Source organism: Loxodonta africana, chromosome 24, assembly GCF_030014295.1.
Source record: "Loxodonta africana isolate mLoxAfr1 chromosome 24, mLoxAfr1.hap2, whole genome shotgun sequence".
NCBI classification, from domain to species: Eukaryota; Metazoa; Chordata; class Mammalia; order Proboscidea; family Elephantidae; genus Loxodonta; species Loxodonta africana.
Window position 1 is genome coordinate 48,636,436 of NC_087365.1, and position 26,994 is coordinate 48,663,429.

The 26,994-nt window shown below is 42.1% G+C and overlaps 1 protein-coding gene across 3 annotated transcripts in view; it reads right to left on the bottom strand.

Annotated features, from left to right (window-relative positions):
• Positions 1 to 328: 328 nt before the first annotated feature.
• Positions 329 to 26,994, bottom strand: part of B4GALT5 (beta-1,4-galactosyltransferase 5) — an 89,185-nt gene continuing 62,519 nt past the window's right edge. For all 3 annotated transcript variants that reach the window (XM_003411761.4, XM_064276196.1, XM_064276197.1), the window contains 8 exons: positions 25,862 to 25,996; positions 15,342 to 15,455; positions 14,226 to 14,350; positions 13,258 to 13,374; positions 12,347 to 12,534; positions 11,236 to 11,358; positions 4,229 to 4,330; positions 329 to 3,317 (listed from right to left, as the gene is read on the bottom strand). In XM_003411761.4, the coding sequence (XP_003411809.1) occupies positions 3,170 to 3,317; positions 4,229 to 4,330; positions 11,236 to 11,358; positions 12,347 to 12,534; positions 13,258 to 13,374; positions 14,226 to 14,350; positions 15,342 to 15,455; positions 25,862 to 25,996 (1,052 nt within the window). In that variant the 3' untranslated portion in view covers positions 329 to 3,169. The remainder of the gene's footprint in view (positions 3,318 to 4,228; positions 4,331 to 11,235; positions 11,359 to 12,346; positions 12,535 to 13,257; positions 13,375 to 14,225; positions 14,351 to 15,341; positions 15,456 to 25,861; positions 25,997 to 26,994) is intronic.

Sequence of the window (26,994 nt, forward strand, 5' to 3'; positions counted from 1 at the left end):
AACAAACAAAAGACGTAGTGATGGAAATCGGCTGGCTGTGTTCAATGCCGTCGTCAAGGATGAGTGTATACAATCAATATGTGTGGTGCTGCTCAGTCTGGGGTGGAGGAGCTCTAACCAAAGTCCCAGTAATCTCAAAAGAATATTTTGCAAATAATGCCCCCCACCCCACCCCCCAAAAAAACCAGAAAGGGGGAAAGAAAGGCCTGCAATTTTTCATGAATCTTTCCCTGCATGAGGCGATCAAAGACAAGATTGATTTAAGGGGTCGCCCATCAGTAGCCTTGAAAGATTTCAGCTGCCAAAATATGCACAAGGTCACATTTGGTTCTTATCGTTCTTTTTTTTAATAGTAGAATTTCACACAAGAACAGCACAGGCACCTGGCTGTAGCTTTTCCCGACATTTTCAATGTAACATTCAACTCTCTGGAGAAATGACTAACAGTGTGCAACTGACAGGTTCCACGTTAATGAAAGGAACGCGTAGATGATTGCAAGAGAATCTGAGTGACCCTACTGTAAGCAGTTAAAGAGACCTTTCCTTTTGTCCTCAAACCAACATTTCCTTTTTAAATCAGGCACTAGCCTCTTGCCAGGAGTCGGTACTTGGTGGCAAACATGTTTGTGGAGCGTCTGATAAGGTCCTCTTACCACATCGCCAGACACAACACACCATCCTTAACCAAGAATGAGAGGGGTCTGACCTGGCAAAGCCTTCCAGATTACATCGGCATTCTGTCACATCAAAAGCTACTCATACCCCTCAGTGAGGAAAGAGAACGAACGAGAAGGGTAAGGAGAGCCCAGGCCAGCACAATGGTCTGGGGCAGGGGGAAGCGGGAAACCTTTATTGCTGCTATATGAATCATAAAGACAAAGGAAAACCAAATGAACTTTTGTGGGTAATGTTCCCTTGTGAAGGTACTTTAAAGCACGAATGCTCAAAATTCTTTTAAAACATATGATACAACTTACCAGCGTTCTCAAGGGCAGTGCCTGCTCTCTCATATGAGCTGATAAGAGCTTTACAAAGCAGTGTATTTCCTAAATATCACTCTGTCCCTCCCCCGAAACAAAAAACACCAACAAAACAAGGCCTGGCCAATCACTCCCACAGCTTGTGGGGATCATATGTCCATGGAACCAACACATGCCAAGGAAAAAAACCCCAACCCACACATATGTACACACATATACCCCCTACACACACACCCATGTAAACCATGAAAATTAAGGAAATTGAAGGCAAACAAGGCAATTAAAAAAACTATGAAGTACTCTTCAGAAAGTACTCCTAATCACAATATATAAATATGTTCTATGGAAAAAGAAAAAAACTGGCATTTTTTCAAGAATTCTGCAGAATCTGACAGGGACTATGAATTGAAGGATTTGGCTCAGGGAAAAACAAAGAGGCACAAATTCAAATGCTGTTTAGACTCTGACTTCAAAAAGCAAGTGGGAGTATGAAAAGAGCTGGTAGGCTCTATGGTTCTGGAGCTTCCTTAAAGTCAAAGCCTGATTTGGTCTCCTCACCTGGATCCCGGTCCCCCACAGCACAAGCTTCACCTGCTCCCTGGCTGAATTCTCCATTCTATTGTTCATTAGTTCTACATGCTAGTTAATAATGTTACCAAAGCACCTTCGCGGAAACCAAAGAGGGAAATAGTCACAGGAATCACTGAAGCCAGTTGGTAATTTAGGCACAGATTTAGAAACTGTGGCCAAGTTCCACAAAGCCACTGCCGCCAAGTCAATTCCGACTCATAGCAACCCTACAGGACAGAGTAGAACTGCCCCAAAGGGTTTCCATGGAGAGGCTGGTGGATTCAAACTGCCGACCTTATGGTTAGCAGCCAAGCTCTTAACCACTGTGCCACCAGGGCTCCAAGTTTCACAACAGGCTAAAAAAAACCCCACACCTCTCTGTTTCTGATGATGTGAAAGGACAAAAATAAAGTCCAGGGTACATGGGAAGAGTACATAGACAGCCCTCCTGTGGGCTTGTTCTGAGCAGGTGAGCCACATGCTACAGAACAGCCTTCCGTGGGCCTGTTCCGAGCAGGTGAGCTACATGCTATAGAACCACCTCCCGCAAGCCTGCTCTGAGCAGGTGAGCCACGTGCTACAGAACTGCCTCCCATGGGCCTGCTCTGAGCAGGTGAGCCACGTGCTACAGAACCGCTTCCTGCAGGCCTGCTCTCAGCAGGTGAGCCACATGCTACAGAAGGCCTCCTGCTTAGCCAAAGACTGGCATGGGAGTGTACATTCCCATCAGGGAAGACAGATCCAGAGCAAAAATCAAGACTTTTGGGAAGGAAATGGGGATGGGAAGGGACAGAGGAAACCAGCTCCCACTGACAGAAATGGGATGACTTTGTTCTTTTGTGACATGCCCCATACCCGCTCCCTTCCAATGTGACAGCAACTTGGGAGATACTATTCCTCAACTGCATTTTAACTGAGTTCCTGCATCTGCCAATCAGGTAAGGGATCCAATGTACAAATCCTGTTTGAATTGGAGCCAGCTATAAAATTAAATTTAAAAAGGCATTTTACATGGCTTATTTACAATTATACTTCTTCAAGAAGTGATTGTTATATATATGTCTATTTATCTTCCCCAATCCCTCCCCCCCTCCACCCTCAATCCCCACCCAAAGCAGGTAACTTTTTTTTTTTTTTTTAAATGAAACCAAAGAGAACACCAGAGATGTGGAGAATGGTGTGTGGAGTTTCATTTGCTATCTGACGACACAGCTGCCCTGCATTGGGTTCGTTCGCCTCTTTGCTCTGAAGGCCAAGAAGTTCCCAGGTCATTCGTAGGAGCAGGTTCCACAGCGGGACCACGGCAGATCACACTTCCGGTCCTAGAGATTGTGGTAAGATGAGACGTAGGGGCAGGAGACAGGAGGGAGAAGAGCAGCAGGACTGACGTCCGTCTGGTGAAAATCAAAAGCAGTCCTGATGAAGGGCGTTCACAAGCTCACGCGACTCGATCCCAGCAGGTCAGGACGGCCAAGGCGCCTTGTGCATTTCCCTCCTTGAGCCCTGCGGTCTTTCACTGACCCTGTATTTCCACCCCCTTCCTGTGCAGACCCCCACAGCATCTCGCCAGGCTGCTTTCTTGGTGGCGGCAGGCAAAGCAAACGTGTTCTCTCCTTGACTTAGTACTCGGTCACCTGAGCCAGCTCGGGTGTCAAGTTGACAGTTATGTTTTTATACAAGGCGTCATATGTGATGTTTGCAAAGTAGTTCAAGTTGTTGAGACCATCCACCCCTTGCCGTTCTTTTGACTTCCTCAGCAGAGCGTACCTGTTTAAGCAGGAAACAGAGAGGGAGTTTGCGGCTAGGATCACAACCTCACATTCACAGAGGACAGACCCGGGCAGACCACAGAAGAGGACACAAGCCAAGCCCCACCTCTGCAACGTGTGCGCCATACACTGGGCAAGCGCCGCTCCAAGTTAAACATTCTTATTACTAGAAACACCTCTCAGTTCTTGCCAGGTGCTTTACCTACTATGTTATTTCATTTAATGGGGAAACCAAGGCCCAAGGTCACAGAGTGAGGAAGTGGCAGACAAGATATTAAAAACAGATCAGACGACAAAGTCCGCAATCTGTACTCAGTGCCCTCTTACTCCTGTGACACCAGAGTTGAAAAAATGAGGATCAGATGTCTAGAAAATTGTCTTCACCCCAATTTACAAAAGACAACACGGGTCACTCTTGAAAACACAGAGATGTCACTCCCACCGCACATCCCGTCAGTCCGATCTGGAATTACTTATTCAAAGAAGGTAGAAGAGCAACTGCAACCGCAAAAATAGAAGCTCAGGACACCCTTCCAGAACGGGAGCCTGCAGAAAGGGTGCTCTGTCACGTCAGCTGTGACAAAGGTCACACAGAGACTCTGACCTGCCTGAGTGGACTTCTCTACAACTCCCTAAAGGCTGCAGAGGAGACCACAAAGCTTCAGAAGGAGAACGAGTGCTTCCCTTGGAAAATCTCACTGCCAGATTTTTTACCACCAGTGTGATTTCACCCCCAAATGTCTGCCTCAGAGCTAAATTAGAATGTACGGAACAACTGTGAGACAGCTGTCGGAAGAAGATCTTGGAGGGAGGGTAGGGAGTAAATTCAGGGGCCGTAATCTGCTCTCAGACATCTGGAAATGAAAGCATTGAGGATATTTGTAAGAGGGATCAATAAATCGCACTGACCTCCCCAGAAACTGGACTTCTCCTCGATGGTGATGAGGAATGGACTTGTACTTCCCCGTGTCGCCCTCTGGCCGGCTCACGGAATAGCCTGCATTTTGTACTCTGTCCAAGACAAAGAGAAGGGGCTTTGAGATAGAATGACCAAGCCTCACAGGCGATGTGACACAAGCTCACGTTCGCAGTCAAGTACACCAAAAAGCTTTCTCAACTCACCTCCATTTAACTGACTCACAGGTCGACTGAGGCTCTCCAAGCCCCTTTAGCCCCACTGACCGGTGCTCACAGATCCCTGAGTGTGTGCGGCTCATGGGCCACGCTCTAATGTGCTTGTATGACTCAATGCTTATAGCTGGAGGCTTGCCGAGTCAGCTCTATGAGACCTTAACCCCTTATGCCAGCTGCACTTATTATTACAGTTATGTAATTTCGTTAATTCATACACAAAATAACAAAATAGTGCAAAACGGATGATTGCTTCCATGAAAAACAAGTTGATGGCTTTGAAAAGATTTGATAAAGGCAAGTTGATTAAAAAAATTCGCTAAGTTAGGTAAGGGTAAGATAGCTATAAAAGATTGAAGGGAAAATCACAAATACTTAGAAGGATTTGACACTCAGCAGTTATTTGAAAGCTGTTCTCACTCTAGTTTAAAGAGCCCAGGACTGGAAATTGTGTTTGGGACACTGTGAATGTGATTTAAGTGGCAGAGATGAGTGTGCCCGCATCAACGGAGCTGTGATCAAAGGCGGGGCTAGGCCCCAGACCAAAAGGCTGGGGATGAATGTACAACGTACACACCTGGGCCTGGGGTGGAAACAAAACATTCATCTCTCTTATGATTCCTTTAGGAGCCCTGGTGGCTCAATGGTTAAGCGCTCTGCTGCTAATCGAAGGTTGGCAGTCTGAATCCACCCAGGGGCTCCATGGGAGAAGGACATGGCGATCTGTTTCCATAAGGATTAAACCTCACCCCCCCCCCAAAAAAAAAAAAAAAAACCCAGACACACTGCTGTCAAGTTGATTCCGACTCATAATGACCCTACAGGACAGAGAACTGCCTCACAGGGTGTCCAAGGCTGTAAATCTTTACAGAAAAACAGGCTGCCACACGTCTCACCCGCAGAACAGCTGGTGGGCTCCAGATGCCTACCTTTTTGTTAGCATACGAGTGTTTTAACCACTGCTCCACCAGCGCTCCTCCGTAAAGATTACAGCCTAGGGCACCCTATGGGGCAGTTCTACTTTGTCACATAGGAATTGCTATGAGTTGAAATCGACTCGATGGCACCTAAGGAGAGTATCAACAATGTGATTACTTAACTGATTAATCTGAAATAGTGGTTCTCAACTAAGGGTGAGACAATGTTTGGAGACATTTGTGGTTGTCACAATTTGAGGGAGGGTGCTGCTGGCATCCAATGCATAGAGGCCAGGGATGTGGCCAAACATCCCACAATGTGCAGGACAGCCCCCTCAACAAAGAAGTATCAGCCAAACATGTCACGGTGCCAAGGTTGAGAACCCGAGTTGAACAACAGGACGACTTCATCTAAATACTCCTTCTGCCACCCTCTGGGTAAGTTCATGGGTTTAGAAAAGACACTGACAGTACATCAACTTTAGAAAAAGAAATTTAAAAGAAACTAAAAATCTTTGAATGTGAGGCTTGACGTGAGGTCTCAGTGAGAGGTACCACACAAATACTTCCTCTTAGCCTGCGTGCTTCCCATCAAAACCATTTTTTCATGGTGGTTTACAGTACCTTCTCCTTCCACAGCCTACTATAAAGCAACTGAGCAAAGTCACAGCACTGATTAATTTTCCCTAATTAAGCAGAAATCATGTCCCCGCCCACCTTCCCCACTGCCATCAAACCTACGGCTGTCGAGTCGATTCCGACTCATAGTGACCCTACAGGACAGAGTAGAGCTGCCCCATAGGGTTTCCAGGGAGCGCCTGGTAGATTCAAACTGCCAACCTTTTTGGTTAGCTGCCGTAGCTCTGAACCACTATGCCACCAGGGTTTCCCACTGCCGCCAGGATGAACTCATTTATATGGCATGTGTCCATCTAAACATAAACCTTCACAATTTATGAAAAGTCACTGTGAAGGAAGTAGAATTTGGAGGTGATTACCAGGGGATTTATCTTTACCAACGATAGTATTTACCTTTACTATTTAAGGTATTTACTTCAGGTCAGTAAAAAAGGGAAGGTTTTCCCAAACTGGGTTACTGGAACGTTCACAGGGCTCTCAGAAACAACTCATTCCTGGAGGGCAACTGTGGAGACCTGGGTGAAATTAACGGTCATTTTTTACATTCTCAAGTAGTGAGAGAATATTATTTCAGGATCCTCCTCTTGACTCCAAGCTACGCTGTCATATTGACATAAGAAGATGTGTTCTCATTCACATTTGAGACAAACAATTACGGAGCGCCTGCTGTGTGCTTGGAATCGTGCAGGGTGCTGGGGGAAACCAGCCACAGTCCTGCCCCAGGAGCTCCTGCTGAGCTGGAAAGAGCTGCCTGGGAGAGCAGGATGAGCACCAGGACAGACAGAAGCACAGGGGCTGTGGGGCAGTGAAGAGGCAAACACAGAGGCTAGGAAGAGCATACCTGGATTCAAGCACTGGACGAACCAATTCAGTGTACGGAAAAGACGTTCACCTATCCAGGTTCTAACAGACCAAAGGTAAATGAATGAGATGCTATTTTCACCCATCAGATTGGCAAAAATGTTAAGGGTTGTTCATAGCCGAAGTTGGCAGCGATGTAAGAAAATGGGCATGCTAATCACTAACAGGCATGGTAATCACTGTTTGGCTATAGCTATCCAAATTTTGAAAGTATATATACTTCCTGATCCTGTAGTTCCACAACTGAAGATTTAATTTCAATTAATATTTGCACATGAAGAAACGGCATTCAAACTTGCAAACAGCTGATGCCCATCAATAAGAGGAGTAAAATAAATCACAGTGTATCTGCATAACAGAACACCACGTAATTGTTAAAAATAATGAAGAGGCTCTCTATATAATTGAGAGGGATGGGAAGTGAGAAAGGATGTGTCTATGTTGTTTATATATGAATAGATGGAAACAAAAGCTTCTTAAAATGGCTACTGCCTGGGAATGAGCTAGGATGGCACTGGGGATTAAGACTTTATACCTTTTGGTTTATGTACTTTTGTATCATTTGATTTCTTATCAGTAAATTAATACTTTGTAGTTAATAACCAATATATACTTTCTTTTTTAAAGCCAACCTAGAAAGTAAACACACTTTTTTTAAAGCCAACCTAGAAAGTAAACAGATGTTATAATGAAAATTCTTAGTTACTCTGTAAAAATATTACTTTGTAACACTCGCCCACAGGGTTATTCACAGAAATTTGTGTAACACAAGCCTTATCTGATGGCGTGCATAAACCTGTGTATGCAGGTCACTAATATTTGTGAGGTTAATACTGGTGCAAATTCAGTGATGGGCATTTACAAAGACTGCTGGTGAAGTGTAAATTTCTGGCAGAACTTTTGAATGGATGTAGGGAGGCGGCACTTAATTAGAATATGTCTTAAGAACCTTTAAGTAACCATATTATTACCCTAGTAATTCCACTTCTAGAGTTTTTTTCTAAGAAAGAATAAGAAACAGGCAAAGAACATCTACTGTTACCATCTGTTGGTTGTGTTGTTAGGTTCCAACTCCTACAGACCCTAGTACAGCAGAATGAAACACTGCCGGCCCTGCACCGTCCTCACAATTGTTGCTATGTCTGAGCCCATTGTTGCAGCCACTGTGTCAATCCATTTCATTGAGGGTCTTCCTCTCTTTTGCTGACCCTGTACTTTATCAAGCGCGATGTCATTCTCCAGGGACTGGTCTCTCCTCATAACGTGTTCAAAGTATGCGAGGCAAAGTCTTGCCATCTTCTCTTCTAAGGAACACTCTGGCTGTACTTCTTCCAAGACAGATTGGTTCACTCTTCTGGCAGTCTATGGTATATTCAATATTTGTCACCAACACCATAACTAAAAGGCATTAATTCTTCTTCCATCTTCCTTTTTCACTGTCCACCTTTCGCATACATATGAGGTGATTGAAAATTCCATGGCTTGGGTCAGGTGCACCTTAGTCCTTAAAGTGTCATCTTTGCTTTTTAATACTTTAGTTTTTTTGCAGCAGCTTTGCCCAGTGCAATACACTGTTTGATTTCCTGACTGCTGCTTCCACTGCTATAGTTTGTAGCAGTAGGAAAATTGAAAAGCCTCTAAATGTACAATAGGGGCCTGGCTACGTAAACTACCATACAGCCACATAATGAAATTAAAGGCAGCCATTCAACATTCTGTTCTCAAAGAATATTTAGTGTTGATATAATAAAAGCCATAATGTCTACTGAGAGCTTATCAGAATCAAACACTATGGAAAGTTTCATATACATTATCTCACAATCCTGAGTTTTGTACTACTGATATTTGACAGTTAAAAAAAGATGTAGATTGAAAAAAAAAAAAGACAATTTAAGTTATTGTTCATCCATCACTTTTAAAATACAAAATATATTCATTGAAATGGTAACCAGTGTTATTTCTGAGTGTTCAGACTGTGGGCAATTTACTTCATTTTTAAACTCATCTGTATTTTAAGAAAAAAGAAACTGTTAAATCATTACTGAAGTTTATGTTAGCATGTTAAAGGAGCATTAAAAAATGAAAAGAGCTCTTTGTTGGGATGTTTTGTTTTTTAGGGTGGTAAGAAATTTTTGTGTTGTTTATGATGTTATAATTGTGTAATTTTTTAAGTGAATAAAAATCATTTCAAGGACTCCAAATATTCCAGTGTCTATTATAAATAAAAGTGGAGCCCTGGTGGTGCAGTGGTTAAGAGCCTGGCTGCTGCTAACCAGGAGGTCAACAGTTCAAATCCAGTAGCTGCTCCTTGGAAACCCTATGGGGCAGTTCTACTCTGTCCTATGGGGTCGCCATGAATCGGAATCAACTCGATGGCAATGGGTTTGGGTTTGGGTTTCATTTGGTCATAAAAGAAATCACCCACTCCTAAAATCCAATCATGGAAAGAACTGCCTGGAGCTGTTCTGTCCAATATGATCGCCACAAACCACATGTGGCCACTGATCACTTGAAATACGGACGGTCAGAAGGGAAATGTGCTATGAATATAAAATACACGGTAGATTTTGAAGATTTAGTAGGAGGAAAATAAATGTAAAATATCTCATGAATAATTTTTATATTGATTACATGTTGAAATGATAATATAGGACTATTAAGGGAAACCCTGGTGGCGTAGTGGTTAAGTGCTACAGCTGCTAACCAAAAGGTCAGCAGTTCGAATCTGCTGGGCGCTCCTTGGAAACTCTACGGGGCAGTTCTACTCTGTCCTATAGGGTTGCTATGAGTTGGAATCAACTTGATGGCAGTGGGTATTATATTAAGTATATTGTTAATATATCATTAAAATTAACTTCACCTTTTCTTTTTATCTTTTTAAATGTGGCTACTAGAACATTTTAAATTACATACATGGCTCACACCGTATGTTATGGATTGAACTTTGTCTCTCAAAAATGTGTGTCAACTTGGCTAGGCCATGATTTCCAGTGTTGTGTGACTGTCCACCATTTTGTCATCTGATGTGATTTTCCTATGTGTTGTAAACCCTACCTCTAAAATGATGTTAATAAGGTGGGATCAGCAGCAGCAATGTTAATGAGGCAGGACTCAATCTACAAGATTAGGCTGTGTCTTTAGCCAATCTCTTTTGAGATATAAAAAAGAGAGTCCATCATAGAGACATGGAGACCTCATACCACCAAAAAAGCAGTACCAGGAGCAAAGCGCACCTTTTGGAACCGAGGTTCCTGTGCAGAGAAGCTCCTAGATCAGGGGAAGATTGATGACAAGGTCCTTCCCCCAGAGCCCACTGAGAGAGAAAGCCTTCCCCTGGACCTGACACCTTGAATTTGGACTTCTAGCCTACTAGACTGTGAGAAAATGAATTTCTCTTTGTCAAAGCCATCCACTGGTGGTATTTCTGTTATAGCAGCACTAGGTAATAAGAAGCTGGACTATATGAAGAAGAATGGGGCATCAGGATTGGAGGAAGACTCATTAACAACCTGCATTATACAGATGACACAACCTTGCTTGCTGAAAGTGAAGAGGGCTTGAAGCACTTACTAATGAAGATCAAAGATCACAGCCTTCAGTATGGATTGCATCTCAACATAAAGAAGACAAAAATCCTCACAACTGGACCGACAAGCAACATCATGATAAACGGAGAAAAGATTGAAGTTGTCAAGGATTTCATTTTACTTGGATCCACAATCAACAGCCACAGAAGCAGCAGTCAAGAAATCAAAAGACGCATTGCATTGGGCAAATCTGCTGCAAAGGACCTCTTCAAAGTGTTGAAGAGCAAAGATGTCACCTTGAAGACTAAGGTGCGCCTGACCCAAGCCATGGTATTTTCAATCACATCATATGCATGTGAAAGCTGGACAATGAATAAGGAAGATCGAAGAAGAGCTGACACCTTTGAATTGTGGTGTTGGCGAAAAATACTGAATATACCATGGACTGCCAAAAGAAAGAGCAAATCTGTCTTGGAAGAAGTGCGGCTAGAATGCTCCTTAGGGGCAAGGATGGCAAGACTGCATCTTACACACTTTGGACATGTTGTCAGGAGGGATCAGTCCCTGGAGAAGGACATCACGCCTGGCAAAGTACAGGGTCGGCGGAAAACAGGAAGACCCTCAACAAGGTGGATTGACACAGTGGCTGCAACAATGAGCTCAAGCATAACAACGATTGTAAGGATGGCACAGGACCGGACAGTGTTTTGTTCTGTTGTGCACAGGGTCACTATGAGTCGGAACTGACTCGACGGCACCTAACAACAACATTTCTTTTGGATAGGGCTGGTCTGGAGAGTCTAAGGTAGCATTTCGAAAAGGCACCAGAAGAAGGTAGTACCTGTTCCAGAGGTCATCGTCTTCTCCACCCCAACCCCAGAAAGCATTAGGAAAGCCATTGATTTTCCGAAACTGTTCCACTGTTAAGCCACTCACTCCACCGAAGAACTCAGTGTAAGGAAGCCTAAGAGGAGAAATACAGCATCAATCACCTGTACAGTAAAGAATGACTCTTTCTCTCCCTGAACAGCCCATCCCGCTTGAGAACTAAGTCTTAAGTAAAACAATAATGTCTGTGCTACTGCTCTGAATCATCTGAAATCATTTCCTCTTGCTGAGATGTAACAACTTGAATAGCTAATTGGATTTTTTAAACTGATTTTTTATAACAGGTCTATTGAAACATAATTGACATAACATACAATTTACTCATTGAAGGTGTACCACTAAATTGTGCAACCATCACCACAATCAATTTTAGAACATTTTTCATCACCCCCAAAAGAAGCCCTTGTACCATTAGGCAGAGGCAGATTATCCAATAGGCAAGGTAAGCACCATGCTCACCAGATCATCTGAAGTGAACAATTTCACATTTTTTTTTATCACATCAAAGATGCTGCTTCCAGGTACGGCTGGCATCTCTCTCTCTCCCAACCCCATAGCACCTTACTGCAGAATCAAAGCCTCTTACATTTACAATCCCTTACAGGGGTGCACGACCCAGTAAGCAAGGTAACCATGGGCTTACTTGTGCTTACTTACTAATTTGTAGTGAACAGCTTACCATGCTTATTGGATAATCCACCCCTGCCATTAGCAGCCACTCCCTATTTCCTCTCATTCCTCTAACCCTAGGCAACAACCAATCTTCCTGCCTGTATAGATTTGTCTATTATGGACATTTCATATAAATGGGGTCACACAATATGTGGTCTTTTGCAACTGGGTTCTTTCACTCAGCACAAGGTTTCCCAGGTTCATCCATGTTGTGGCATGTATCAGTACGTCACTCCTTTTACTTGCCAACCATTGTATGGCCATACCACATTTTGCTAATCCACTCTTCAGGTGATGGACACTAGGGTTGTAGCTAATTGGATTTTACCATCTTTGCCTCTCTCACATCCTTTTAGATTTAGCCTCTTTAATGAAGAAGAAATGACACTCACAGATACATATATTTATCCAATTTGGCTGCAAAGTGCCTTGGCATCTGTCCACATCCGTAATAGTTGCGATCGCTTTCTGGTATATGATCCACATCATGAAAAATCAGACAGTCCCAATCCAAGTCCTTCATTGCTTCTTGAAAGCCAACGTTAAAAAGCATGGCTCGATTAAAGGGTTGGGTACCAACCTGAAAGAAGCAGAACTGTATTTTTAAAAGGACTCTTGAAGCAACACCCTCACTGCCTTTGCCTTGGGAGAGCTTACTAGAACTGACTGGAAAAGATGATGGGGGTAGAAGTGAGATTAGGCCCAGTGTTTGCTCACTCACTTGCTGACTCATTGACTGTGTGACTCAGAAGTCACTTGACCTTTGGACTTGATCTCTTTAGAAATAAAAAGGAGATAGATGAATCAAATACCCAACTTATGACAGGCATAAAGTGAACCTACAAACCCCTCGTTCATCTATAGAGCTTCTGATTCAAGGATCATACACTTCAATGAAATTCCAGGCCTACTGAAGTTTACTAATGCCTCAGGTCACATGGCTAATTAATAGCAGACACAGGACAAGCACTGAGGCCTTCTGTGCTGGACCTCGGTGCAGCTCCTTTCTTAAGGGGAATTTCCTGGGTCTGGAGCCTGAAGATACCACCGAAAGCAGGCATTAGCAAAGGCATCATACAAGAGGCCTTTGTTCATGGCAGACAACTTTCACCCTGGACTCCAATTTGCCACGATTGAGCAACATCTCAAGCCAGGGGCACAGAACTGCTCTCTGTTCCTTTTTCTACTTCAGGGTGATTCAATTGTAACATTTCAATTCATTGGCTCTTCACACCAAAGATGGATTAGCTTGACACACTCAACCTCAGAAGAGAAAGAATGAAATAAAGAAAAAACCACTCACTTGCTCCACTACATAAAATGCAAACCACAGGCGCTGGCGCTGAAGCATGGGAATCAGGTGTCTGAGCAGGACCGGGAGGTGCTCGTGGCGATTCCGGAAGGGGATAAGGATCGCCACCTGGAGTGGGTCACAGCAAGAGAAGCCACCCAGTTAGTCCCCTGAACTTTTTCTTGGCAGCAAGACACCCCTGCAGAATCAGGGACCACCCCTGGGGAGTTCTGAGAGGCTGCAGCTTGTCCTCAACTTCCTCTGAATGAAGACCCGTGCTGGCAAGCGGGCCCTTGGAAGTAAACAGATCTGATTCTTGTGCGCCGTGCCTCGCACAGAGCAGGCTGTTGAATTCACTCTAGACCATAACCCTCAGGAAAAGACACATTTTTCAGTCTGACGCAGTACACAAATATATCTACCGCTATATACAACTAAAATAAGCTTCACAAAACAGTACTGCCCCATATAACACGCAATGCACTCCAATATTTTCTTTCTTACGCTTTTTCTTATTAGTAGTAGTATTTTTAATGGTGGTCTTTAGATCCACATGACTTATGTCTCCTGACTATAGTCATGCAAAAAAAAACACTACACACATCTCAGCATCAAGCTAGATAACTCTGCTTTTTATTCCACTAACCATACAGCAACCAGTGGAGAGTAAGGTATGAAGCACTGAACTGTGAGGACGACATCGACAAATGTGTCACAAGAGATCTGCCAGCCCCGCCCCTTGCTTAGTCAACATTCCTGTTAGGAAGACAAGAGGGTCCCGCTCCGTAATTAGAACCATGCAAATTCCAGTGGCTACGGAAGAGTCACTGGGCAAGTCCATTCCTCCAAAATGTTTCCATCAAATGCAAACGCTTTTCATGGGGTGGAAGGAAGCAAATGACTCCATGTCATAATCAGTGAATTCCATGGCAAGCCTCAGCTGGGCTTCCCAGTGCTTCGGGTCTGCCTTCACACCTTACCTTCCATCGAGGCAGGCAGTCAGAGGGCTTCCAATGACCTCCAAGCTTGATGGCTGGATCTTTGGAGAAAATTTTGTGAATGTCATCCATTGCGATTTCACTCATATTTATATCTATTGGGCCCTCTGAACAGAGAAGAAAAGAAAGGATTAGGCAGCCAGAAAATATGTTCTTTGCAGGGTGTTATTTTCTGGAGAAGTTCAATGTTTTTTCAGTTAATACTACAAGTCCCTTCCTCTGCTGTCCAACTCAATGCATTACAGGTCTCAAAGCACCACTATTATCTTTGTAAAGCAGCAAATCAAAAAAACGAGACTTTTGAATTCTGCTTCTGCCAAGGATGTCGAAAGAAATTACGGCTTTAAATAAAACAGCAGTTGAAAATGATTTCTGATAGCCAACTTTCACCCCTCCAACATCTCTTCTATTAAAAGCTAAACTTCCCAAAGGACAAGCAGGAAAGCAGCTGAGCTCAGAGCTCCCTCAGCGTGCTCCTGAGGCAACTCAGGCACACACCAGCCCTCCCAGTTAATTCCAGGTGAGCTGGGGGCCCTGAGGCCCATTTGGCAAACCATGTCTAAGCTCAGGACACTCATCATCTCTGACTTAAGTCAAGAACCACAGCTAAGAAGTCCAAAAGCACAAAAAAAGATAATATTTTAATGTTGCTGCTTAATGTGGAGTCCAAGAAAAAAAGGATAAAATATTTTTTTTTAACAACCAATACTTTGTTAAGAAAATAACTTCCCAATATCAAGTGTCAATGTGAGATTTACACTAACAGACAAAGCAGATTGTCTAAGTTCCTGTCTGTCTAAAATGCACATTTTCTTTAGAACATCCTAACAGACCCAAGCCACAAAGGAGGAGGTGTGTGCAAAGGAAAGAGTGAAAAATGTGGTAGAAAAGGCACCCAGGGGCATAGGCAACCCTGCAGAAAGGCTGAAGGGATGCTGATCAGAAATGACTTTCACAATCCCTGCTTCCAATGGCAAGAAGGCGTTTATATCCTTAAATGAGGCATGAGAGACCAAGAGAAAGCACTCCTGTTTTCCATTTTAACCAAATTAAAAAAAGTTTCAAAAGCTGAGGAAGACAACCTAGAGCTCTACTCACTCATGGAAGGGAGCCTTTCAGGGCAGGTATGGTTTGCAAAGTAGGTGAAGTCTTCAGGAAGAAAAGTTGTGGTTTGTAGGAAGGTTTCACTGTGATTCAAGTCAAGAGGATAATCTGGGGAGATAAAAAAAAAACAGAGTAAATCAGACTGGTATATGTTATCAGTTCTCTAAGTCTTAGAAGCCTGCCAAAGAAGAATTACTTTTTCTTAGATTTCATCTTTTGTGGAAGCAGGACTGGACTAACTCTTCACCAGTTAAAAATTTCAAACTGTCAATAAAAAAAAATGTTAACTAGGTGATAACCATTTTGACCAGCATTTTCATTCTTGTTGGTATCAGAGCCTGAAATACACTCAGTTTAGAGTCAAACAATAATTCTACAAGGTAATTAAAAATATATATAGCAGTTTCCAATGCTTCCCTCCATTTCTTATTCTCCAAGAAATTATTCTCACTGCTTTCAGTGAACTGTTTTAGAACTTACATTTAGTATTTACCTCCATAACCCTATGGGCAGCTCTACTCTGTCCTATACGGTCGCTATGAGTTGGAATCGACTCAATGGCAATAGGTTTGGTTGGTTTATTTACCTTCATTAGCCTGTAGAACTGTGACATCAATGGTCACACTAGCGAATCCTGCTGACTACACCAATTGTGCAAACCAGTCCAGGGAGACTAAGATCACCCGTTACTGATGCCAAACTGTGTGGTGGATAACAAATTCCACTCAACACACCAGCCACATCCTTTGGAAATCTCAGCTCCCCTTCCCTGTTCAGTCTGGACTCCAGCTACCCACTTAGCCCTTCTTTCTCTTATCCCTAGCTGCAAGGGCTTGATCAGAGGGTACCAACTGCCAAGCTCAGGAGTAAACACTATACCTTTGATAACAGCCTTACTATAACAAAAAAGTATACAAATGAAGAGATGCCTAGAGCAAGGTCTGGGAGGGGTCCCAGTGCAGAGCCTCCCTGTCCCAGGGGAATGCCTATTCTCCCAAGAGTAGGTACGTCCACTTGCCAACCAGGAAGCTCCATCTGAGCCTCAGGGCTTCTATCTGCCTCACCACAAGGCCATGATAGATTGTACCTTCTACCTTGTGAGGTTTAGTCAGATCGAGCCCCCAAGTGATCCCTCTTGGTCTGGTCAACCCCACTTATTGGTCTCAGATATAGTCCAGCTCTTAGGAACTCAGAATAAAAGGCCAAATTGCTTTCTGAACCTCACAAACACTGATCTTGATTCTTCCATTTTAGATTTTATCTATAGATTTGTCACTATGGGAGAGGAGGATATGGCTCCCCTTCCTACCTCTACTCCCACCACACACAGTACCCTTCCCATCTCCCTATGTCCCCCATCATAATTGTGGTTATGATAATCTTCAGTGTTTACATCATGATGATTTCATAAACATTATTCACAGTTGCAAAGTGTGGGAAGTTATTACTTTTCCTTTCCTGCACAACTCCCCCTGCCCGCTGGAGTGACTGTCTTGTTTTTCTGTTTGCTTAATTTTATATGTAATAATTGGTACTCAACACCATACCCTTCGCCAACACATTTCCTCTGAAGACATTCACATGTATCAATTTTATCTTCCCAAAAAGGTCCAGTGCTTTCTGACCGACACCAACCTGGACTGGCTTCCTCTGTGCCTGATGCACAGATGCCATCCCCGAGCCCCTCAACTCTCCACCCCAGTGTCCTGAGATTCCCTTCATCTCTCTTCAGTATTGAACCTCATGTTTCCTAAATTCCATTTTTCCCTTTTTGCCATCTGGTGAACACATTCTTCAAGTAGCTTCTTAAGGGAGGTTGGGAATTTGAAACCATGTGTATGTGATTGTCTTTATTCTTTTTCCTCACTTGATTCATAGTTTATTCGGGTTTATAACATCCCAGGTTGGAAATAATTTTTCATTACAATTGCGAAGGTATTGTTCCACTGTCTTCTGATTTCTGTGGTTGTCAGTCTGAAGTCATTTTAATTCCTGATCTTTCCAGTAACTCCTTTCTGGGAAGTCTGAAGAACTTTCTTTGTTCAGGAAGTTTCATGTTGGTGTGCCTTGCTGTGAGTCTATTTTTCACCCACTGTATTCACCATTCAGTGGGCCTTTAAAGACTGAAAATTCAAGTCCTTCTGTTATGGATTTTTTGGGGGGAGGGGGTGTTGGGGAGAGAGATTTAAGTTGGTGATGATTTCCTCCCATTTGCATTTTCTGCTCTTTTACTGGAGACTAGGAAAACCTAGAGGTGTAGTGGTTAAGAGTCTGGCTGCCAACCAAAAGGTCAGCAGTTTGAATCCACCAGGTGCTCCCTGGAAACCCTATGGAGCAGTTCTACTCTGTCCTATAGGGTGGCTATGAGTTGAAAGTGACTCGATGGCAGAGGGTTTCGTTTTTTTTGTTTTGTTTTGTTTGGAGAACATGAATTGGATGCTAGGCCTCCTGGCCCTCTCATTTTCTCATCTTTTCTATCCAACTCTCCGTCTTGCCATTTTCCTACTCTACTTTCCAAGCGATTTCTTCAGCTTTATCTAATCCTCTGTTAATTTTCCTTTCTGCTATCATTTTTAATTTCCAAGTGCTCTTTTTATTTTCTGAACTATCTTATGATATATTCTTGTTTCATGTTTGCAATCATATTCTGTTATCTCTCAGGATATGTGATAGTTATTTTAAGTTTTCTTCTCCCTGCATAGTCTGTCTTTTCCAATTTGCTTTTGATCTTTAGCATGGTGATCCTTGGCTGTCCAATAATACTTAAAAGCAGAAGGGTTTGGACTATGTGCTTCTTCATTGCAGGGTGTTCTGGTTGGAATATTTGGTTTGGAAACTTCCAGTGTCAATTATCTTTAGTTCTTTCCTCTTGTTCTGGTCACATTCCCTAGAAAAGACTATTTAAATTTCCTTCCAGAATGATACAGGCCTGGCTACAAGCATCCTGGAACTAAAGAGGAGGAAAACGTGGATGGGCGTATGTTGCCTCCTTCTTTTCAATACTGTACTCACACCCTAAACCATGTCTGGTGTCCCTAAGACCAGAGACCCTCTCTTTTACCATCTTGAGAGGTTAAGGCTTTTGCCAGTATAGAGCAAGGAATCTGGGTATTTGACTCTTTTCAATAGCTTTCACCCAATCCTTATCTTAGCCCCTGCCTTTATTCCTACTTCTAAACGGACTTAATATTGCTGATTCCTGAACTTCTGGGGGATTCTGGGGTATAAACTGGGTGGTTCCTGGCCTTCCCTGCTGTCATATTAGGAGTCAATTTTCTTTGGTCTGTTAAGTCCTTTATCAATTGTCCATCTGCTTTTCAACTTTCAATTTTTTTTGCCAAGGTCTCTTTTCCTCTTCTCCTCATTCTTAACAGTTTATGGCACTTAAAAAATACCATTAAAAAAATAAACCCCTAATGCATGTGCATATATTCCTTTACTGTCATCTTAGTGGAATTTAAAAGTATGAAACACACGCCTTTTTCCTAAGGGACTGTAACAGTGGAATAGGATGGGGCTCCTCCAACCTCTGATTTTTTACAGATGAAGAAACTGAGATCCTATACGCACAACTTACGCCGAGAGACTTGGCTGGTGCACACCAGAGCTCCAACCAAACTCTGGGTCAGTGATATTCCCATTACACTTAACTATATTTCACACAGTATCCAAATCTCTCCCATCAAATCCTTTTAGATTCTGTCCCATTTTGTTGTTGTTGTTGTGAATACACACAGCAGAACACACACCAATTCAACAGTTTGAATTCAGTGACACTAATTACAGTCTTAGAGTTGTGTAAACATTTCTGGTTTCAGGTTTAAAGATTATCTCAGAGCAATAGTTTTGGGAGTTCATCCAGCCTCCATGGCTCCAGAAAGTCTGGAGTACACGAGAATTTGAAATTCTGTTCCGCATTTCCCCCTTTTTGATCAGGATTCTCCTATAGAATCTTTGATCAAAATGCTCAGTGATGGTAACTGGGCACTATCCAGTTCTGGTGTTGTGGCAAAAGAGGCAGTTATTCCTGGATAGTTCAATTTCTTTTTGATCCTCATACTGATTCTAGGAAAACTAAGACTTCCTGTCAAATTCACTTTCCATCCTACAATTCTAGAATCTAGAATTCCCACCCTGCCAAATTCATTTCCCATCTACAATTCTAGAATCTACAACTGAGGTATAATAAATGGCACTATGAGAGGATTTCTAGAATCAAACGGCTAACAATAATTGATTCCTTTTATATAGACACATGGCTGCCTAAAAAAAACCACTGCTGTTGAGTTGATTCCAACACACAGAGACCCCATGTGACAGAGGGGAATTACCCCATAGGGTTTTCTAGGCTGTAATCTTTATTTTTTAATCTTTATGGGAGCAGATTGCCAGGTGTCTTCTCCCATGGATCAGCTGGTGCATTTGAACCGCCAGCCTTTGGTTAGTAGCCAAGGGCTTAGCCACTGCGAGAACAGGAGACAAGACCTTTCTGACCTTAATGCACCTACTAATTAGGATTTGCTTGAAGACAAAGATAAATCTCTTCCCACTTCATTCAAAGAATGATATAATAAGCCTGGCAGCAATTAGCATGAAACAAGACGAAACAAAATCCCACTTTATTCTTTCTTCAGATTACTAAATTAATAACACATTCAAAAGAAAAAGAAAACCCTCAAATACACAGCTCCAAAGTGAAAGTTCTCCGTAACCTTGCCCTACCCCTTAAGGGGTAAAGAAAAAAAATTCTTTGTAAAATATGGAGCCCTGGTGGTGCAGTGGTTAAGAGTTCAGCTGCTAGCCAAAAGGTCAGCAGTTCGAATCCACCAGCCACTCCTTGGAAACCTTATGGAACAGTTCTACTCTGTCCCATATGGTCACTGTGAGTCAGAATTGACTCGATGGCCACGGGTTTTATAAAATAAAGACATAAGAAAATCTCCTTTCTCACCAGCAGTGAAAACCTTTTAAAGATGTGAAAGGGGCAAAGGAACTCATTGCTCATGACCTGGCAATACTGTACATGGTTAGTTGTAGAAAGTCCTAACTCTTCTCCTTCTCCAGTGCCTAGAAATGGGTGGATTACACTGTGTACTCTCCCCAGGGGGTTCCAGGCGTCAATTTCTTACTCTTCTAAAGTGTGTACCTCCTGAAAGAGGGAACTTCAGAGAGAAGGTTGCTGAATTTCTATGCCTACAGTTTACTTTTTAAAACTATTTCACATCAGGACATGTTCTTCCAATGAGGGAGGTAGAAGGGCAAAGAAAACAGCTGCCTTTATATTTATAAAAGGGGAAAACTGCAGGCATCCTATCTACAGATTCGAATGGCCATTACCTCTATGGGGCTCATATAGGAACATTTCTGTCCATCAACTTCACATTACACCAGTGGTTCTCAGCCTTGGTTGCACACTAGAATCACTATGGGAGCTTTTAAAAATCCTAATGCCCAGGCAGTACCCCACACCAATTACATGGGAGTGGGACCCAGCCATCAGTAGTTTTAAAAACTCACCAGGCAATTCCAGCGTGCAATCAAAGTGCTATCCAACAGATTACAGGAAGAACTACCTCTTTCCCCTCACTTGAGAAAAGACCAAACACTTCTTTGCTTAAAAAATGGTGAAACCCATATATGCTAGAAAGATGTCAACAGGACAAGTATCTGTGAAACAGGAATTAGTATTCATAAAGGGTTAGCACCCTTCCCCCGGACACCCTTTTAACTCAGTACTGAAGTCACTTCTGAGGTTCATCCTTCAGCCAAAGATTGGACAGGCCCATAAAACAAAGACTAAATGCACACACTAGCCCAGGGGCAAGGACAAGAAGACAGGAGAGGACAGGAAAGCTGGTAATGGGGAACCCAAGGTCAAGAAGGGGTGAGAGTGTTAACACGTAACCAATGTCACAAAACAACATGTGTATTAATTATTTAATGAGAAACTAATTTGCTCTGTAAACCACCATCTAAAGTACAAAAAATTAAAAAAATTCTATAAATGTAAAATGCACGCCAGATTTCAAAGATTTACTACAAAAAAAAAATAAAAGAATGTAAAAATCTCATTAATAATGTTTTTATATTGGTGATGTGTCTAATGATGCTTTGCATATATACTGGGTTAAATAAAATATACTATTAAAAAAAAAAAAAAACAACTTAGCACCCTCAGGGATGACTCTCTACTGGGAGAGCAGGCATAACAGACGATGGACGAGGCATCCAAAACCAGAGAGAATGAGGTTAAGAACGCCCACCTCACTGAATATATTACAAAACACCTGGCAATGACTGCATTCATTTTACTTGCTCTTGGCAATCAAGTGTTGTTTTGAACCACGTGGGCAGTAGCACAATTTTCTGAGTATGTGACTAGAAGGGGACTGGAGCCATACGTGTGAGTGTGTGTGTGACCACGCACAAATGCATGCAGGGGGACGAAATCAACTGCCCTGGTTGAGAGTAAGTAGGTAGAATGGTACCCGGAAACTTCGATTATTGAAGGATGAATGAGAACTGCCAAGCTACTTAACCACTCATCTCCTGACCCCAGAGAATTCTCTTCTGATGCCAATGTTCTTTTGATCATTTTCCCCAGCTGCCCATAATAAACTTTGTAGGATTCACAATCTCACATGGCAATGGCTTTCAGTGACATCTACAAGCTTCTCCAGGTCCTTACTTCAGGCTTATTCCCAAGCTCACAGTCTTGATCCCCAAAAGCACATTCTTATCAGGCAATTGTCAGTTCTAGGTTTTAAGCTTCAAGAAAACCATCATTATTTAAATGTCACTTAAGTACTACTAAGTGCCTTTATATCTACACTTGGCCTAATGAAGGCCTCTGAATGTGGGTGTGTGCCTCAGCATTATTTCCAGGGTGGGGCAGCAGAGCTGGTGGACTACCTGCCCAGCCTTCATCTAGACCACAGAGTTGCTGGGTTGGGAGTAGCCCAGTTAGAGGTGTCAGCCATCTGGCCATATCAGCAGCTTCAGGCCCAGAATATATTCTCTGACCGTGTGAGGCAGAGAACTGCTTTGAAATGAATGAATGAAGATCACTTCCAATGAAATGATATTTCCTCTTTAATTCTTACTTGCCAAGGATGTGACAGTAACACGGAAGCCAATCAAGATGAAATCTTAAAAATATGTTACACCACCTAAAATGTGTTTTCTTGTTAAATCAACTCATTCATTCTTGCACTCAGTGATCATTTATCGTGTGCCTCCTATGTGTTGGGCAGTGTACAAGGTACTGGGGATACAAAGATGACTAAGGCTATGAGGGTATTGCTGGGATTCAAAGAGTCAGCACTATCAGCACACCACTGCTGCATGGAGTTCTTTCAGCTTGGTATGCCTTGGTCCCTTCATCCATAAAATGGGGACACAGTAGCTACCTTACTGGCATCTTGAGAGGATTCCATGAGATAATCCAAGTAAACTAGGCTACTAGCATATGGTAAGACTACCCCTGATGGCAGACTCCCAATATATGTAGGAAACAGATATTAAACACAAAAGGGGTGCTTGGAAGAATTACTTAGGTGTATGATAATTTGAGACTAAAAGCATGAAAAGTCAAATAATAATGGTCACTGGATATACTTCCCAAGGGTGAAAGTCATGTCTGTGCTCAGTTTTCTTGTGTGGGAGGACCAGCAGTGTGTGGGGGTGCAGTCATGCTGTGCACCCCTCTCCCTTATGAAACAGAAAAGACAACCTCATCAAATGCCCAGATAAGTTCTAGTGTCATCTAACCTTGGAGAAGAAGCATGGACTCTTGGATTGGAAAAGTGTCATGAGAACACAAATGCTCCTTTATCCAGAATGACACAGGACAAAGAGCTCTGGAAGGGGAGTCAAGAGACTCTATGGTTTCATCACTTAACTAGAAGCATGTCTTTGGTAGGGCTTACAGAAAGAGTCTCACGTAACCAAGCCACTCCATCCCCCCAAGAGTATTTGTGTACCTGTAAAAAATAAAAATAACATGAAATCCTCCCTACCTCACAGAGCTATACTGAAGTCAGGTGAGACAACATGTGGAGGTCATTTGCCAACCCTAATACTACACATGATATGATGAGGACAGCAAAAACGTGCTCAGCTCAGCCTTTTGCCATGACTTCTGGACCTGCAGCAATTCCTCTGCCAGGTGTGGTTCAGAGCTCAGGCAATTCATCCCAGTAGGACAGCAGCCTGGCTTAAAAAACTTGCTCTTTGCAAACAAGAAGGAAGGAAGTACCAAAAGCTTATTATCAGCTTGTTTGCTCCTGCGTTTGTTGCTGCTAAGCTAGCCAGCAGCACAGGCTGATGAATTAGGATGAGGTCAGTTCTTGTAAGGATTTTACTTCCTCTTGAGAGGCACAGCTTTCCTTGAGATCCCAAGCACCACAGGGTTAACTCTCACTTGCAATGTTTGCACAGCAATTTCACATTCTGCAGAAAGCCTCACACAACCTTAGGACTTGCTACAGAAGAAGAGAGAACAGACTCGGAGGGAAGACTATTTTTTTAAACTATACGGATTACTTAATTCTAGGCTTGGATAAAGTAAGAAGCCACAGGAAAGCACATTAAATAAATAAAGAGAAAATTCATGAATACTTATTACCAAAATGAAATCTCAGAATCTATGTTTTAAATAAAAACTATCCATGGCCGGACTGGAGACACCTCATCAGAATTCCATTTAACCAACCATATGAAAATACCTCCTGTATTCAATTTTTAGAAGAGTTAAAAAGGAGGGGGGAAAAAGGCAACTTTATTTCAAAGGTAAAAAAAATTTGACATATATAGTCTTTTTTCTTTCCTTTTTTTTTTTTTTTTTAATAAAAACAGCTAAAGTCAAAACCATGATTCAGGAATGCTAAGTTCTAATGTAACGTTGTGCAGGGCATCTGACCTCTCTGTGTTCTGGTTTCCTCTTTATACAATTAGTACTTATAATAAATGCCACAGGTAAAAGTTCCAAAAGTTGAAGCAGAAATGTGTACTCCCGTGTCCATCACTGCTACATTTGGTCGATGAGTCTGAAAAGCTTTCTTAGAAGCTGAACAAGTGTGACAGGAATTAAACCACGGCTGCCTGGGGAAGGAAACCCTAGTGGTGTAGTGGTTAAGAGCTATAGCTATTTACCAAAAGGTTGGCAGTCTGAATTCACCAGGCGTTCCTTGGAAACTCTATGGGTCAGTTCTACTCTGTCCTATAGGGTTGCTTTGAATTGGAATTGACTTGACAGCCAACAGGTTTGGTTTTGGTTTTCGCCTGGGGTAGATGAACCAAAGGTACCAAGCTTTTCTTCCAGAAGTCACTTTTTGGGATCATTATGAAGTAAAAAATTTTAAGTTTCAAGTAAAGTATTCATAAACAATAATGTAAAGGCCTACAATGAGGCTGAACAAATTCAAGCAGAGCCAACAAGAACAGAGTTGGACCTATTCTTCCTGTGTAGCAGCCACGGCCAGATTTGTCTTAAACTTTCAAAGCACCACAGACCATCACCACCATGTGTAATTCAAAATCACAGAACAAACAAACCCCACAACATTAAACCAGGAAATAAGTGTAAGGAAATTCAATCAAATTCTGTTTTTCCCCTTTGGCTATCTAAATTAAACTCTTTGAAATTAAATATTAAATTATTTCTAAAAACAGCTTTTGGTGCTGTTTTGTAGGTGCTTTAAGTATATGCAACGGCAAGATTCTGGTGGTAATTACATTGAAAACAGCAGTGTTGAAATAATACTCCTTACCTCACTGAAAAGTATTAGGAGCTGTCTCCTTTGCCATGAGAGCAAAGAACTGGATGGTGCCTGGCTACCATTATTGAACATTTTGATCAAAGATTCTATAGAAGAATCCTGATCAAAAGGGGAGAAATGCAGAACAGAATTTCAAATTCTCATGGAATCTATTCTTTCTGGAGCCACTGAGGCTGGATGAGCCCCCAAAATAAATGTCCTGAGATAATCTTTAAACAAACCAAAACTATCTCCTGAAGTCTTCTTAAAATCTTGAGCACTGTGCTCTTTTAAGAACTATCTACATGGGATCAAACAGGTAACAGCAACTCGAAAGAGTAGGTAGGAAACTTAGAGGACAGTGAGTTCATGTTAATAGGAGAGGAGCAATTTAGAAAAAGAGAATGAGAATGGCTGCACAACTTGAAAAACATAATGTCACTGAGTTGTATATGTACAAATTGTTGAATTAGTCCATGTTCTCAACAACAATAAAAAAATAAAATAAATTTTTAAAAGACGTATTAGGCATGAAAAAGGGTCAAGGGGACATTCAGTCACTCTTAATATACTGTTAGCAAAATGAACAAGGACTCATTTTTCATGAGCTCCTTTTTGAGCAGTAAAGTTAAGACTTAGCCAAAACTTCCCTTTTTTACAATGTCCCTTTTTTCATTAAAAATACTTATTCAAACCAAATTTATCTCTCCTCAGAAGAGACATTCTAATCAGACCAGCTCTTTGCTAAAAATATACCTGAGTCGTTTACACTGCTATTCCTCTTGGCATATGCGCTCCGAACCACCTGCTCATAAACCTGAGCGCCTATTGTTCTCATGTTGTCCCGGATCAGGATGCCTTGAGCCTGCATCATGAAGATGTAGGTGTTCACTGCAGAAAAGAGAAGGGAAGGGGAAAACTGGGGTGAATTCAAAGGAAATTACGGAAAAAAAAAACACAACTATGAGTTTCTTTGTTTTTCTTTCTTACAGTGCCCCAACTCTTATTTTCTAAATTGGGTTCATTTGTTTTCAAGATATCAATATTCCCTGGGTAGATGTTAAGGCTCAGGGAATTCCTGTGAATATTCAGCAGTTTAAAAAAAAAAAAAAAAAAACCTCATCAACTTAAATATTTATATTCCTCTTGGTCTTTGCATACCCAATCTGTGTCCTAGCACTGTGGTTCTCAGAAAGATCTTTATGAATCAATTACAGCATTTAAAAAAAAAAAAAAGGTCCCTGCTCTCTTTTAAGTTCATCATCTAAACACCTGATGACCTATATACAGAGGGAAAACCAATGATTGCTCTGTCTACTGGAAACACTTCAATCAAGGTTTGGCCTCAGCAATCTTTTTAAAAGTGGTGGACTACGTACGGTTCCAAGTATTCTTTGTGGGATTTGGAGAGAAAGAGGAGATAATGGAAGAATGTCAGCAGTCCTCTCTACCCACTGACCCCCCGAGCCCAGATGTCCAAAGCAATGGGAAACAGAAGGCAGCAACGGGCCAAGTGTCAATTAAAACATACTCTTAACAAATGATTCTTTGGACTCCCAAATATCCTGCTCCACTTTTCCCTAGGTCTTTCCTATCCAAGAATTCAAGTAGAAGTTATCTTTCCATACACGATCCTATTTAAATGGATCAGGGAAGAAAATACGTTGTATTTAGCAATTTAAGCAATTTTGAAACAAGAGAGTATTATTCGTAAGTGAATATATTTTACATGCACAATATAAAAGAAGTCCAAAATCAAATAAGTGTGCTCCTCCAAAATTTTTTCCCTATGCATACATGAAAACACGCATACACTTTTTTTTTTTTAAAAAAAAAACAGAAAGTGTTACATCCTTGTACCAAAAACCCAAAACCAAACCCACTGCCGT